Here is a 14,703-nt window from a genome sequence, read left to right as displayed (position 1 = left end):
CCTTRCTGCTGAAATGTGCTATACAAATAAAATTTGATTGATTTTTATTTATTCATGACTAATTTCCCGTTTTTATTTTTTTATATTTCATTTTCTTTTTATTCAGTATATGTAAACTTCTGGTTTCGTCTGCATATGGTGTAGAAATCCCTTTAGTTTCCTGCGCCACATTCATGCTCCTGTGTTGATGTTCAACARGTGTAATCTCTTTTGGTGCATTTGGCCATGTGGCATGGTGGRGCACTTGTCATTTTTTTATCTTGTAAATCACTTTGTGTTGTACACCGTTGTATGAAAGGCACCATTAAAATAAAGGTGAAATGACTGGTTGAATAAATCTCACCTATCTGTGTGGTTCAGATTCCTGGAGGCAGGAAGTTTGACTCCAAGATGGTAAACGGCTTCCTGTGCACCAAGAACATCGCCCACAAGAAGGTAAAGGCATTCTCCGTCTGGCTAAAGTTTCCACTGTTGAATATTTTGCRCCAGCACAAACGCAGGAAAGGGTTCTGGTGGTCAAAGTATTCACAGTCAAAGTGCTGTTATTAAAGTATAATTCTCACCTGAAATCAGATGAACTCCTCTATCAAGAACCCCAAGATTCTGCTGTTGAAGTGCTCCATCGAGTACCTGTACAGAGAAGAAACCAAGTTCACCTGCATYGAGCCCATCGTGCTCCAGGTGAGGCGATTACWMTGACACGAAGATATCCGGGTCACGCCTCTGCTCTAAAACTCTGGTGTTATTGCCACCTCTGCTACAGGAACGGGAGTTCCTGAAAAACTACGTTCAGCGAATTGTAGACGTCCGCCCCAACCTGGTGTTGGTGGAGAAGACGGTGTCGCGTATCGCTCAAGACATGCTGCTGGAGCACGGCATCACGCTGGTCATCAACGTCAAATCGGTCAGTGGGACATGTCCCAGCCGTCCGGTGGTTGTTAATGTCCTCTGCAGAAGCACAGAAGATGATAAAGTCAGACGCCCTGTGATCATTGTAGTTCTAACATGACTGCTACTGCTGAGTGTGGGAACATCTTTGTTTATTGCTGGTTAATTTTTAAAAGATAGTTGAAGTTCAGCTCAGCACTTCTCTCCGCAGTAGAGGATGGTTGTGTATAGTGTAGGCTTCATAGCGTCAAACCGGCGCATTACATGCATCACAGACAAACATCCAGACCCTCTGGACGAAGCAAAGTGTAGAACAAATGGCGGGTTTTTACCAGWCAGTCTGTGCTTATTCCAGATTATAATCTTGAACAAAATGTCTTTATCCTCAAAATGGTGCATTAATAAACTGGCCCAGATTTTCTTAATCTTAGTGATCAACTTCTACTTAGATTTGAAACCAATTTTAACTACTTCTACCAAGGTCTGAAAGAGAGAGGGCTTACTSATGGGKCTGATAGTCCCACCCACCAGATCCTGTCTGCATATGCGCAGTTAACTATCGTCACCCCGCTGTTAACTTGGCAACAACAAATGGTATCGACCAAAATAAGAATCGGTAGGTCAGGCTTTTTAAAGATTGGGGTTTGGCCAGAAAAGTGCACTGGTTGCACCTGAATGCTCAACATAAAAAGCTGCTTCTTTTCTCCAACTACATTGAAATATAATGGCAATGAATGTTGATGGGTTCATTAATAGGGAGTGATAACTTTTTCTTTCTCCATGGTAGCAAGTCTTGGACCGAGTGAGTCACATGACCCAGGGGGACCTGGTGATGTCCATGGACCAGCTCCTCACCAAACCTCGCCTGGGAACCTGCCACAAGTTCTACATGCAGCCCTTCTCTCTGCCCAACAGTAAGACCCTCTGTCTGCCACCGCCGCCGTCTGTCGGACATGCAGTCATTCCTCTCTGTTTGTTTCCAGACGAGTCGAAGACTCTGATGTTCTTCGACGGCTGCCCGCCTCACCTGGGATGCTCCATCAAGCTGCGCGGCGCRTCAGAGTACGAGCTGGCCAAGGTGAAAGACATCATCATGCTGATGGTGTGCGTTGCCTACCACTCTCAGCTAGAGATCTCCTTCCTCATGGACGAGTTCGCCATGCCGCCCAGYTTACCTCAGAGTGGCTCCTTCCCGTGCCTCCTGGAGGGCTCTGCTGCCGATGAGGAGATGGACGGAGACAGCATGGAGAAGACGGCAGTGAGCGATAACTCTACGTTGGGGGAACAATCCGAAGAAGCACCTTTTCTAGAGTCTTCAACTAAAACTGAAGATACAGATATTCTCAGAGTCATTCAAAACCCCCAGCCGGTTCTGTTCTCTGTCCAAGAGGAGGCTGGAAACTCTGAGACCAGGACGTCAACCCCATGCTCCAGTCCTGTGCCGCCTCCTCCATCCATCTGTCCGCAGTTGCTTGTTGATGAGGAGCAGGAAATGGGCTCGGACACTCTGGTCGGCACCTCTGAGGGTGAGACGGTGGGAGAACTTGGTTTGGAGGATGAGGAGCGCTCAGACACCCCCACCCCTAAGCTATTCCGAGACCCCTTGCAGGATGACACAGGGATGTTCATCGCCGAACACGTGGACTCCTCCGACGACCGCCTCAAGTCCATCTCTGCTGTGTTTAAGCACGAGCTGAAGGACATCATCCTGTGCATTTCCCCCTTCATCACTTTCAAAGAGCCATTCCTCCTCACACCGGTGGGCATGCACTGCCCCAGCAGGGACTACTTCCCTGAAGAGGTACTCCTGTCTTGACTCAAAGCTCAGGATTGAAACTGAAGCTTCTCTAGTTTGTTACCCCTTGTACGTGTTTGTCCCTCCTGTAGGTCTACCTGTCTCCTCTCCTCAACAAGGACCTGAAGGAGCTGGACGGACGCAGGAAACGCCAGCTGCTCAAAGACCCGGCTCCATCCTCCGCGGCCAGCGGACAGACCTACGGCACCGCCCAGCCCAGACCCACCGACATTCTGCCCTGCCACAGCCTCACCACCACCCGCATCGTGGACCACCTGAGCAGCAGCCAGGACCTGGCCAGAATGTTGGCCGACTACAGAGCAAAAGGCGGCCGGATCCGGCAGAAAGAAGCAAGCGACACGTTTGGCTCTGCTGGTCCTGCTGCTACCAGCAGCAGCAGCCAGAACCGGGCACCAGACTTCCCGGTCAAGGCGCTCGGGAAAGCAGACAGCGAGGAGGAGAAAACGGGCAAACAGAACGACGTGAACTGGACTCCAAAGGTACAGTTTAAGGATAAAACACTCTGGTTCCTTTAACCTGCTGAAAATCCTGAATTCCTTAACTACATCTGGACAGTCTTCAGCTCGTCTGGACAAATCTGGAAAATTACTGTGTAGGCCTAGATAGGTACTTAAAAAGGAAAACTTGAGTACGGAAAACATTAGATTTTCCAGAATGTGTTTGTTTTTTGCATTTTCCACAGCTCAAAACTAGAGCTGGACGACATGACTGTAAAGCATCTCATGATTTAAATGTTTCATATTCATGTCAATAGATAATTAAGATAATTATTAGTTTTTTGTTTTTAATATCCTAAATTCTACCAAACAGGTGATGTGACATTTTCTGTTTTATCCACCGTTTCCTTTTAGGCTGTTTGACTCTTTTTCTTCTTTCACTCCACAATATGGTTTTCCATTTTTAACCAGTTCTGAAGTTGGTGGCAAAACATGAGTTAAATTATCAAAATTCTATCCCACGTACTTTCCACAGAGGAATAATTTGTTTTTGTGTAAACACAGCGGATGCATATGCAAATTGACTGCAGAAAAGGTAGGCTGGCCTTTAAACGCTCACTGGTTGYCATGGTTACCCACATTAGCTAGCATGCTGTCGGCGTACTACAAGTGTTTATCACAACACAAGTGAAATAAGTTAAGCTACCAAATTGACATTAATAAAACACCGGACAACTGCAGACGGCACAAAGCTGGGTGCAGGAGGCGATCTGCTCTGGTGGCAAATTAATTATCTCTGCTTCCAAGTAGTTAAGTCATGACTACTTCTATGTAGTCATGACTTAACTACTTAATGGTGCTTCTTGAAGTGCAGCAAACTTCTACAAAGAGATAAAACAAAGCCGTCCTCCTTGTCAACTTAAAAGTTTTCAGGGTGTCTGACTAAAACTATGAGCTGGTTCCACAGGAGAGAAGCCTGATGACTAAAGGATCTGTCTCCTAGCCTACATTTTTAAATTCTAGGAATCAGCAGTAAACCTGCAGCCTGAGAGCAAAGTCCTCTGTTAAGCTAAAATAGGAGAAACATGATCTCTCTTTTTTTTTTTTTTTTTTTTTCATCAGAACTCTTGCAGCAGCCTTTTAAGTCAGCTGAAGGCTTCTCACTTTCTGACAGCAAAGAACTACTGGTAGAGGTCTCAGTGGTTAGCTTAGCATCTCTGCGTGGCCGGATTTATGGATGTTTCTTCTCTTTCCTTAGCTGGACTGTTTGAACCCGACCAACCATCAGAGGCTGTGTGTGTTGTTCAGCAGCTCCTCCCTTCAGTCCAACAATGCGCCCAACCCCTGCGTCAGCCCCTGGTAAGCTGCTCACACACAGAACGTCTGAGTCAGAACCATGGCTGTTTGGACTCAGTGTGTGCGTCTTTCAACAGGATCGTCACCATGGAGTTCTACGGCAAGAACGACCTGTCGCTGGGCGTGTTTCTGGAGCGCTACTGCTTCAGGTGAGACCCGCTTAAAGTGGCCGCAGCCGGTTCCAGGGTCCGTTAGCTTCAACGGATGTTTGCTCTGCAGGCCGTCATACCAGTGTCCCAGCATGTTCTGTGAGACTCCCATGGTGCATCACGTCCGCCGCTTTGTGCATGGCAGCGGCTGCGTGCAGATAGTGCTGAAGGAGCTGGACTCACCCGTCCCAGGCTACCAGCACACCATTCTTAACTACTCATGGTGCCGTGTGTGCAAACAGGTGAGGCATATTTGAGGCTGGGGCTGCTGGGAAATCACTTCTGCTGCTGTTTTCCCTCCCTTTTAACTCTCTACTGCCCTCTGCAGGTGACTCCAGTGGTGCCTCTATCCAATGATTCGTGGTCCATGTCTTTCGCCAAATATTTGGAGCTTCGCTTCTACGGCCATCAGTACACCAGACGAGCCAACGCCGAGCCCTGCGGACACTCCATCCATAAAGACTACCACCAGTACTTCTCCTACAACCAGATGGTGGCTTCCTTCAGGTTGGTCTCCGTTTGTTCACCGTTGTCTGACCGCCAGCAGATAAACGTGAATATCACCTTTTAAAGGGGCGGTATTATGCAAAGTTGACTTTTTAAAATTTTATATCATGCAATACTATTATTCCCTCATCAGAAACATACCTGGGGTTGCCTAAACTTGGCAGCCCCATTTGTTCTCAATTAAAATTCAATTCCATTCAAATATACCTTATTCCTCCCAAGGGGAAATTAAATAAAATCACAACTATTTCTACAAAACTCTTTGGAGTTGCAGTCCTCAAGCTGATCATCTGCCTCACAGAGCACTCGTTCTCCACTTGGCTCCTTCAGACTAGCCAGCAGCAATTAGCAAACACCTGGTGGAGCTGAACACCAGCAGAGCTTATTACAGGATCTACTTCTCAGTACAACCGTCCTGAGGAGTTGTTTTATACATACAGTATTTGTATAAGTGAATGTAACATAGTTACCTTATTATGCTGTAAAATCACACTATATGCATGGAAAATGCAAAATGTAATAGAAAAATCCTGTATTGACCCACAATGGTAATATTTCGTTTCAGAGTGATGGACAATAACAGCAAATAGGCACACAAATATAAAATACATGTAAAAACAAAATGAAGAATAAAATACTGTGCAGTCGGGGCAAACTTTCAACATAAATACTTTATAAAAAATACTCTAGTCCAGTCAACTGAGTTGGATCAATAGAAAATGTTCATGACTCTTTGAGCAGAAGACAAATTATTTACAATTAGTGACRATAAAAACAGAACAAAAACGAACAAACAAATATAATAATGCCCCTTTAAGAAGAAATTGGCGTAGAAGAGAGTCTTGTGTTGAAGCATTTATTAATCAGAATTCACATCTCCTTCAGTAAATCGATGAATCTTAACTTGTGCAGCTACACCTCCGTCCGGCTGCTGGAGATCTGTCTTCCTCGTCCCAGGATCTTCATCAGGAATCTGGGCCCGTCTAAAACCAACCTGCAGCAGGACCTGAAGGACTTCTCTCAGAAGTGAGTGGATCCGTTCTTCTGGTCACTCCACTGTTCCACTCCCACCCCGTCTGGACCGGACCAGGCGCTGTTCTGACCGCTCCTCTCCCTCTGCAGGGTGGCTCAGGTGTACCTGGCCATCGACGACCGCCTCACCTCCCTGAAGACCGACACGTTCAGTAAGACCCGGGAGGAGAAGATGGAGGACCTCTTTGCTCAGAAAGATGTAGGTGATGGTGCCCCCTCCCTCCCTCTCCCAGAGTGTCTGGACCGCGGGTCGGCCTCATGTTTGGTATCTGATGGCAGATGGAGGAGGCGGAGCTTCGCAGCTGGATCGACAAGCTTCAGGGGCGCCTGCAGTCATGCGGCCTGGACTCCCCTCAGCAGCTGCAGGTCGTCCTGGAGTCACTGGTGGTGAAGAAGCAGAATCTCTGTGAGATGCTGCAGTTCTGGAACAGCAGGTAGGAGCCGACAAGTTCAGTCCGATTGTTGAACCTGATCTGCAATGCAGCTAGCATGTCTGAAACGGCTTCATACGTCTTCACCTAGTGGAAGAAAATAAAATGTTCAATGTCTGTAAAGTTTAGTCTGACAGCTTCCAGATTAGGGTAAATCAGCAGCAGGTTCCGCTAATGCACGGGTGAAATAATTATTCAATTGAAATAATTTTGTTCAACCCATGACCAAAAGTTAAAAATGGATAAAAAAAAAAGGTCAGCAAAATGGAAATATCTATAGTTCTTGTATTAAGGTAACAATTCAGAGCCTGTTTTTGTGTTGGATCTCTCATGATATACAGATTTTATTWAAAAATTGGTTTATTGTTGCACAAGTAAGCTAAACTTAAAAAAACAAACTCATAATCTCATATTTGCATTTTTAATTTAATACATTTTGTGGCCTGCCAGTAGTTTAAATTTGCCAGTTTTGGCCCCCTGGGGGAGGAGTCTGAACACCACTGTCCTAATCAAAGGAGCCGATGGTCAGATCTACACAAAACATGGTTGTCTGTTGATCTGGAGCAGAAGTGTGTGTGCCTCCAGTCAYTAACCAATCRAGGTGGAAAAACATCAGCAATCACAGTGGARAAGCAATTGTTGGTAACATCACTATGGGAAGGGTTCAAAGGTCAAACCAGAGTGTAAACATTTCAAACAAATGCAACTCACTGACTGATCACCAAGCAGGGAAGATCTCAGCACTGACCTCAGAGAAGATGGGAACTCCAGGATTCTACACMGAGATGAAAAAGTGCAAATCATTTGGTGCATTTACCAGTATTCACTGGAGTGGAAATTTCAATTTCAAACAGTTCAATAAAAAATAAAACCAGTCYGACCTCAAACTGCACAGGCCTTATTCAGCCTGGGARCTGTTACAGATTCTGACWGCGCGCTAAGAAAAACACTGAAGCATCTTGTGCTTCATTAAAGCTCCTGCTGCTGGATGTGTTTTCTCTCCGGCAGACTCCAGGAYCTGTTCCAGCAGGAGAAAGGCAGGAAGCGTCTGTCTGTCCCACCGAGTCCAGGCAGACTCCGACCCAACACCACTGACGACACCAAGGTGGGCGTCGCTGCTGTGCTCAGACAAAACTAGCTGCTTTAGCCATCAGGTCTGCTTAGCAGCACAGAAGTTTGTGCTGAGATGTAGAAATGCTGCTCATGCCTCCTCTGTGTCTTCTAACCTTGCAAAGCATCCAGTTTACTATAGTTTGACAAAAAGGCTGATTATTAAGGAATTAACCATTTTTTGTAGTTTTTCCTGACCGAGCTAGCTAGTTTTTATTTTGTTCTAATATTTCATATTGCTCCTCTCTGGTTCCTCACTTCCCTTCTAAACTGGACAGGAAGCATCTGAAATGAGACCATGTGTTATTCARCTGACYGACCCTCATGAGCTTCCTGTCCATTGTGGGCAGCTGCGGTGTTTTGGCTGCTAATCCTCCATGTTTTTGWTTACAGAGCGCTCTGGACTCCTCCCCTCGGAACCCGTCCCCTGTGGTCCAGAATGGGGAGAAAGGTGGGTTCAAATAACCTCCACGTTCTTTGTCCTAATWAAAGGTTTCCTGCAGGTGTTGTTTTGTGTGAACCTGCTGTGTTTCTCTCATCAGAGGATCGCTACCTGTGCCCGTTGCCCTCAACCACCTCGTCCCTGCTGCCGTCACCTGGAGACCCCGGGGCTGATTCCACCACAACTGGACCCAGTTTCAGTGAACCGGACTCTGTCAGCATCCCAGAAGGTTCATAGATTCACTCTGACCTGTACATCTGCTTTATTATTTCTGCTTCTGCTCTTCATGTTTTGATTCTGTGGCCTTCCAGATGTGTTTGACGGCCACCTGCTGGGCTCCACTGACAGCCAGGTGAAGGAGAAATCCACCATGAAAGCCATCCTGGCCAACTTTCTGCCCGGCAACAGTTACAACCCTATCCCTATCCCATTGTAAGTGTCGGGTCAGAGTCGGTTCCGGACATCAATCTGTTTATATATCCACTGTGAACTTTGTATTTCTGCTATAAAAATGGACAAGAATGAGATTTGATCTCTTGTAAAATGTGCCGTTTTGAAATCAAAATGTGCCGTTTTAACCCTGCAGTTAATAGAAAAGTGCCTAATGAGACGATGTGTGTGTGTGTGTGTGTGTGTGTGTGTGTGTGTGTGTGCGTGTGTGTGTGTGTGTGTTACAGTGATCCAGATAAACATTACCTGATGTACGAACACGAGCGGGTGCCAATCGCTGTGTGTGAGCGTGAGCCGAGCTCCATCATCGCCTTCGCTCTCAGGTGACCTTTCACCCATTTTACCCTTTGATTGCTTCACCTCAGGGTTGCTGACCTGCTGTTTGGTTCTGTTGTCCTCCAGCTGCAAAGAGTACAAAACGGCGCTGGACGACCTGTCCAAGTCATCCAGCGCAGCCGGAGACGACGYTCAGCAGCCTGTCAGGTACTCGGCTTTCATGTTATGTGAACGGCTTCAGCACCGGGGGTCAAACACAAGGCCCGTGGGCCAAATGTGACCCGCTGTAGCTTTTTATATGGCCCTCTAAACTCCAAATTACATGAATAAGTCCCTCCAGCTTTTCAAATAATCTGCGAAACTSACTCAAAGTTCACACAAAATCTACAGATTCCCACATTTTTCTCTGATTTTTTTTATTTATTTATTTTATTGCTAATTTTTCTCAAAATTGGCCAGAAACATTGAGTTTAAAAGACTACTGCCTCAGCCTTACTTGATGTCGAGTTGAATCCCCATATTGTGTTCGATATGGAGATTCATAAAAAGTCACATTTAACATCATTCATTAGCACAAATATCATAAAACGTCCTTAAAAATTTTCTAAATTAGTGCCACAAAAACAATCGCAAAATCTCATTCCGGTGGCAACAAACTGCCTGAAATAGTTTGTCAGGTAGTTCTGAGACTAAATGACATTTACCGTATTTTCCGCACTATAAGGCGSACYGGATTATAAGGCGCACTGTCGGCTTTTGAGGAAATTGAAGGTTTTYAGGTGCGCCTTATAGTGCGGAAAATACGGTATTCATTAGTCTAAATRWCTAAATGTCGGCGTGTCTCAGAACGCCGAGTCAGCAGGTCTGACCTCTGGTTCCTCTGGCTGTGTGCAGTGCAGAGAGTCGGGTGAAGAGCAGCCCTGCGAGGCCCAGCGATTCTCTGGCGGCGCAGCAGAGTCGCAGCAGCGCCGACGGCGAGCCTCTCAGTACGGATCCACACGTTACAACGAAACAAAAGCAGCATTTCACTGCAGACTGACRGATGCAAAATTCTTTAAGCTTTCTGTTTTTTCCCCATTTTCAGAGGATGCTGATTCAGCAGATAAGCAGAAGAAACAGACGGTGAACCCACACATCGAGCTCCGTGAGTCTCTGAACTTTCTCTGGGACAAACAGAATCAAATATCAAGCTGCTGCTTTTATGAATTTGCTGGATTTGAAATGCATTCTTGGATAAATTTAAGAAAAGTAAAAACGGATGGTAAGCTGTAAGCTTTGTGTTTTTTTTTATATATAAAGACATGAGCATTAGACCCTGTGGAACTCCATAAATTAATAAATATTAGATCATAACTGGAATCTGTCAGAGAAATATGATGTAAATCAGCAAAGTGCTGCTCATCAGCTGAATGAAGTCTAACAGGCGTAGATGCTGTGAGAACATCATTTCTCTGGGCTCAGATCACACATCCTGTTAGATCTYAACATTTGTCATTTCCTGCTCAGAGTTCTCAGACGCCAACGCCAAGTTCTACTGTCGGATCTACTACGCCGAGGAGTTCCACAGGATGCGTGAGGAGATCATGGAGAGCAGCGAGGAGGACTTTGTCCGCTCGCTGTCCCACTGTGTGAACTGGCAGGCCCGGGGAGGGAAGTCCGGAGCCGTCTTCTACGCCACTGAAGGTTAGACAGGAARTCTCTGGAAGGCTGCTCCATCTGCTTAAGTCTTTGGTTTAAAATTCAAACTCCCGTCGCCTTGTCTCCTCCAGACGACCGCTTCATCCTGAAGCAGATGCCCCGGCTGGAGGTCCAGTCCTTCCTGGACTTTGCTCCGCACTACTTCACCTACATCACTGGAGCTGTGCAGCAGAAGGTACGCCAGCAGCTCCCGTCTCCGTTTGTCAGCTCGAAGCGGTTCAACGTTTAACCAGGTTTGGTCCGCAGCGGCCGACTGTGCTGGCCAAGATCCTGGGAGTTTACCGGATCGGATACAAGAACTCCCAGAACAACGCCGAGAAGAAACTGGACCTGCTGGTCATGGAGAACCTCTTCTACGGCCGCAAAATGGCTCAGGTGGGTCAGCTCACAGCTGGGTTGTGTTCTGAGTACTGCTGAACGTACGGGGCCCCTAAAGGGACATTAAAGTAAAAAATAAAGACCATCTTGTGTGCACCAGGTAGTGTGTGGTGTGGAGCCTCCTAGGGGACATGGTGGGAGGTTTTTTTGTTTTGTTTTTGCGGCATAACTGAATACTGAAAGACTTTCTTATGGTGGCCACCATACTTCCTGCTGTTRTATAAGGTTCTCATAAGGTTTTTCCGTGTATGTTAGTAATGTTAATATCTTACAGACAATGTGTTTATATTTTTTAGCTCTTTGATGCAAAAAACTGATTGAAAATCGATTTATTCACTACATGTTCATGTCYGTCTGTSTAAGGCTGCGATGGAACTGCACATGAAAACGGCCCTTTATTACCAACACAGAGACACAATCAAAACTATCAAATTACTTTATTACCCTATGATAATAACTCAGAAATAGTCCAAGTCATTTGGATGTACTTTTTCTTTCTTTCCTACATATAGAAAGTTTTGGTTTATGTCTTAAAGGGGATGGAAAGCCCATGTTTGATCTATTTTGCTTTTACATTTTGCAAATAGGWTTGTGGTGCATTTCTACCCCAAAGAAAAAGATATAAACCTTCAGATATCTCACAAATGAAATACTAACATACATGGAAAAACCTTATAGCAGAAAGTATGGTGGCCACCGTAAGAAAGACTTTCAGTCTTGCAAGGAAACGCAAAATACATTTTTCCCCCACGTCCTCTAGGGGGCTCCGTAGTCTGGTGTGTGTGAGAGAGTACTTTTTTTTTTTTTTTCTTCAGTGTCCCTTCAGCCCTCTATATGAAATTGCTGACCGCTGAGGTTTCCTGTAGGTGTTCGACCTGAAAGGCTCTCTGAGGAATCGGAACGTGAAGACAGACTCCGGGAAGGAGAGCTGCGAGGTGGTTCTGCTGGACGAGAACCTCCTGAAACTGATCCATGACAACCCGCTCTACATCCGCTCCCACTGCAAGGCCATCCTGAGGGCGGCCATCCACAGCGACGCCTACTTCCTGTCCAGCCACCTCATCATCGATTACTCCCTGCTGGTGGGGCGGGACGACGCCACTGATCAGCTGGTGGTGGGGATCATAGGTGAGGGGAGAGGGGGGTGGAGGCCTCTGTGTGGTGGGTCAGAAGCTGACGGTGCTTCCTCTGCCGTCTGCTCCAGATTACATCAGGACGTTTACCTGGGACAAGAAACTGGAGATGGTCGTCAAATCCACTGGAATTCTGGGAGGCCAAGGTACGTCATCAGGCAGATCTCATGGGGCGCCGTTTGTAGTTAGTTAAAACTTAACGGTAATAATTTGGGTTATTTAGAAGTAAWAGACTTTGTTTGRAAAGGAATRATGTACAGCTCAAACATAAAAGTAATCATTTGATGCGCTGCACCAGATTACAGCACAAGCCTAACGGGGAAAAATGAGGCTTYATTCTTCAAAGTTGTGTTCATCTGGTGTCACAGTAGCAAAATAKTAGAATTTTATTTATTTCATAAAGGAGACAATTCATCATCATTAGCCAAATTTAGCCAGATAGGCTAACTTGAATCTGTAGTTTCCTAGCAGGTTGATAGGAAGAATTAAAAAAACTAAATTACAATTGGCATGCATAACATTCATGACCTGTGATTTAACAGATTTCAGTGTATTGCGTAACTTAAAGTAAATATTTATCAGAAGAATAAGTGACACTCGTAAGAAAAAACACGTATAACTTTAGTTCATTTAAAACATTCAAGACGGTAAGCATGGCTAAAATGACTTTGTGAAACAATAAAGCAATAGTCTGAAACCCAAAGAGAAAATGACAACGGATTGAAATAACTTTACCTAAATGGTATTTTACAGTCTCACACTTACTGCTCCTGTAGTTTAGTTTAACTGCAATTAGTTTGCAAAAGGAAAAGTCTTTTAGCAGCGGTGGAACCAAACTGTGACAGACCTCATATACAATATGAATGTCTGGATAAATTTAGCTAGCTTATTTAATTAGCTAGCCAAATGTTTAGTTAATATTTAGCTTGCTAGATAGAAATATTTAGCTTGATTCCAAGCTAAATATTTAGTTCATAAACTAAATGTATAATAAAATAAACGGAGGTTTAGTACAGCATCAGTACTTTAAGATTTTAAGGCAAAAAAAAAAAAACGTGTTTGAAACATGATGGGTCTAATCTGTTCCGTTTCTTCTGAGCAAAGTTCTTGGATGTTCTTGGTGAGCTTCTGGATTTGCTCTGCAGGGAAGATGCCCACCGTGGTTTCTCCAGAGCTGTACAGGGCTCGCTTCTGCGAGGCCATGGATAAATACTTTCTGATGGTGCCGGACCACTGGACCGGCCTGGGGATCAACTGCTGAGCCAGACCTGACCCACTGTGCATAGACACCCAGCAGTCCACTCCTGGCTCGCCATCATTCCACTGCATTCATTCTGCCTTGCTGGACGCGCTGCAGCTCTCTGGACCCCCGGTGCTGCAGAGAGGTTCTGGTTTTCTGCTTGGTTCCATTTACTGAGTGGACCTTCAGAAAGATTCAGCTGAACAAACCGCTTCCTGTAATTTAATGTTTGTATTTGTACAGAGATTATGTGACTATTAAAGATTATTAACACTACAGACTGTTGCATTTCATTCATTCRTGTAACGTCTAACTCAAGAGTTGGTCTGTATTCATTAAATACTCCCCTCATCTTCAGAGCTCCAATCTCCCAGAAACTGTTGTGAACTTGAACGCATCCTGTGATGCATCAGCTGTTCTTGTTTGTGGCAGCATCACGCTGCAGGTGTTTCTCTTCATCAGGCAGGGAAGCTGATCAAACTCAATAGATGGATGAAGTGAAACATGGAGGCTGCAGTAGCCTTGGGGAGTGGCACACCGAGGAGCCCGTACCACCTGCAGAACCTCATTACTCCAGTCAACACGACAGGCCTGAGGTCATCTCAAGGACCGCATTGCTCCAGGTCACTGAGGTCACATGGTGAGGGAACGACTGGGGAACCTGAATCCTTTAAAAGCCTCATTCCACAGCAGACGGAGAGTCGACTTCATCGAGCTGTAACTGATGCTCAGGGTGACAACAGATGTTTAAATGCTGACATTTTTCTACCAGCGTACCCATCACCCCTACTGTTGCTGTTTTTTTTTTTATTCGATACTTTAATGGAGATGAAGAAACCACCACTGCTTGACTCGACTTCAATATTCATGAAGTAATATTGTAGAGTGAATTTTTTAAGTTTCCCATCGGTCTGCTCTCACTCCTGGTGAATTGCCTTTAAATTTTTGAATGGATTTTGCTCAGTAATCCTCTGAAGTCACCCAGGTGGCTGGTGCTTCTTTTCCTACCCACTTTTTCCATCCACTCAACCATCCATTGATATGATTGAATACAGAAAACCCAGCTTCTATAACCATAACGTTTTTTTTTAATATATAATCTTAATTTTCTAAGACGCTGAATTGTGGGCTTTCATTCTCATTAATGTAAAAAAAAAAAAAATGGTTTGAATTATGCCCCATTTCTGCAACGCAAACCTGAAAGAATTGAAGTGAATGTGTGTAAAAACTCGACATGAAGCAGTCCTTTGACTTTTTCCTCCTTTATTTGAAATGCATCAGCAGGTTTCACACCAGCAGSAGCAGCAGCAGCAGGCCGTTYTGCCTCGTGTCCTCAAACGAGACGCCCGACAGTTTAGAA

General features: G+C 45.2%; 1 protein-coding gene across 6 annotated transcripts in view; it reads left to right on the top strand.

The window, feature by feature from the left end:
• The window catches only part of pikfyve (phosphoinositide kinase, FYVE finger containing), a 29,724-nt gene extending 16,105 nt beyond the window's left edge, over positions 1-13,619 (top strand). For all 6 annotated transcript variants that reach the window (XM_008438214.2, XM_008438207.2, XM_008438197.2 and 3 more), the window contains 27 exons: positions 361-435; positions 574-681; positions 764-904; positions 1,676-1,802; positions 1,872-2,689; positions 2,776-3,183; positions 4,400-4,500; positions 4,575-4,646; positions 4,717-4,888; positions 4,975-5,153; positions 6,066-6,179; positions 6,276-6,384; positions 6,465-6,619; positions 7,625-7,721; positions 8,120-8,177; positions 8,269-8,397; positions 8,480-8,600; positions 8,846-8,941; positions 9,021-9,101; positions 9,789-9,880; positions 9,979-10,038; positions 10,401-10,577; positions 10,664-10,767; positions 10,839-10,967; positions 11,837-12,098; positions 12,175-12,249; positions 13,249-13,619. In XM_008438214.2, the coding sequence (XP_008436436.1) occupies positions 361-435; positions 574-681; positions 764-904; positions 1,676-1,802; positions 1,872-2,689; positions 2,776-3,183; positions 4,400-4,500; positions 4,575-4,646; positions 4,717-4,888; positions 4,975-5,153; positions 6,066-6,179; positions 6,276-6,384; positions 6,465-6,619; positions 7,625-7,721; positions 8,120-8,177; positions 8,269-8,397; positions 8,480-8,600; positions 8,846-8,941; positions 9,021-9,101; positions 9,789-9,880; positions 9,979-10,038; positions 10,401-10,577; positions 10,664-10,767; positions 10,839-10,967; positions 11,837-12,098; positions 12,175-12,249; positions 13,249-13,364 (4,176 nt within the window). In that variant the 3' untranslated portion in view covers positions 13,365-13,619. The remainder of the gene's footprint in view (positions 1-360; positions 436-573; positions 682-763; positions 905-1,675; positions 1,803-1,871; positions 2,690-2,775; positions 3,184-4,399; positions 4,501-4,574; positions 4,647-4,716; positions 4,889-4,974; positions 5,154-6,065; positions 6,180-6,275; positions 6,385-6,464; positions 6,620-7,624; positions 7,722-8,119; positions 8,178-8,268; positions 8,398-8,479; positions 8,601-8,845; positions 8,942-9,020; positions 9,102-9,788; positions 9,881-9,978; positions 10,039-10,400; positions 10,578-10,663; positions 10,768-10,838; positions 10,968-11,836; positions 12,099-12,174; positions 12,250-13,248) is intronic.
• The last annotated feature ends 1,084 nt before the right edge of the window (positions 13,620-14,703 follow it).

Source organism: Poecilia reticulata, linkage group LG2 (genome assembly GCF_000633615.1).
Source record: "Poecilia reticulata strain Guanapo linkage group LG2, Guppy_female_1.0+MT, whole genome shotgun sequence".
In the NCBI taxonomy this organism is placed as follows: Eukaryota; Metazoa; Chordata; class Actinopteri; order Cyprinodontiformes; family Poeciliidae; genus Poecilia; species Poecilia reticulata.
Note: the sequence above shows the minus strand (reverse complement) of the source record. Positions and strands in the feature narration are given on the sequence as shown.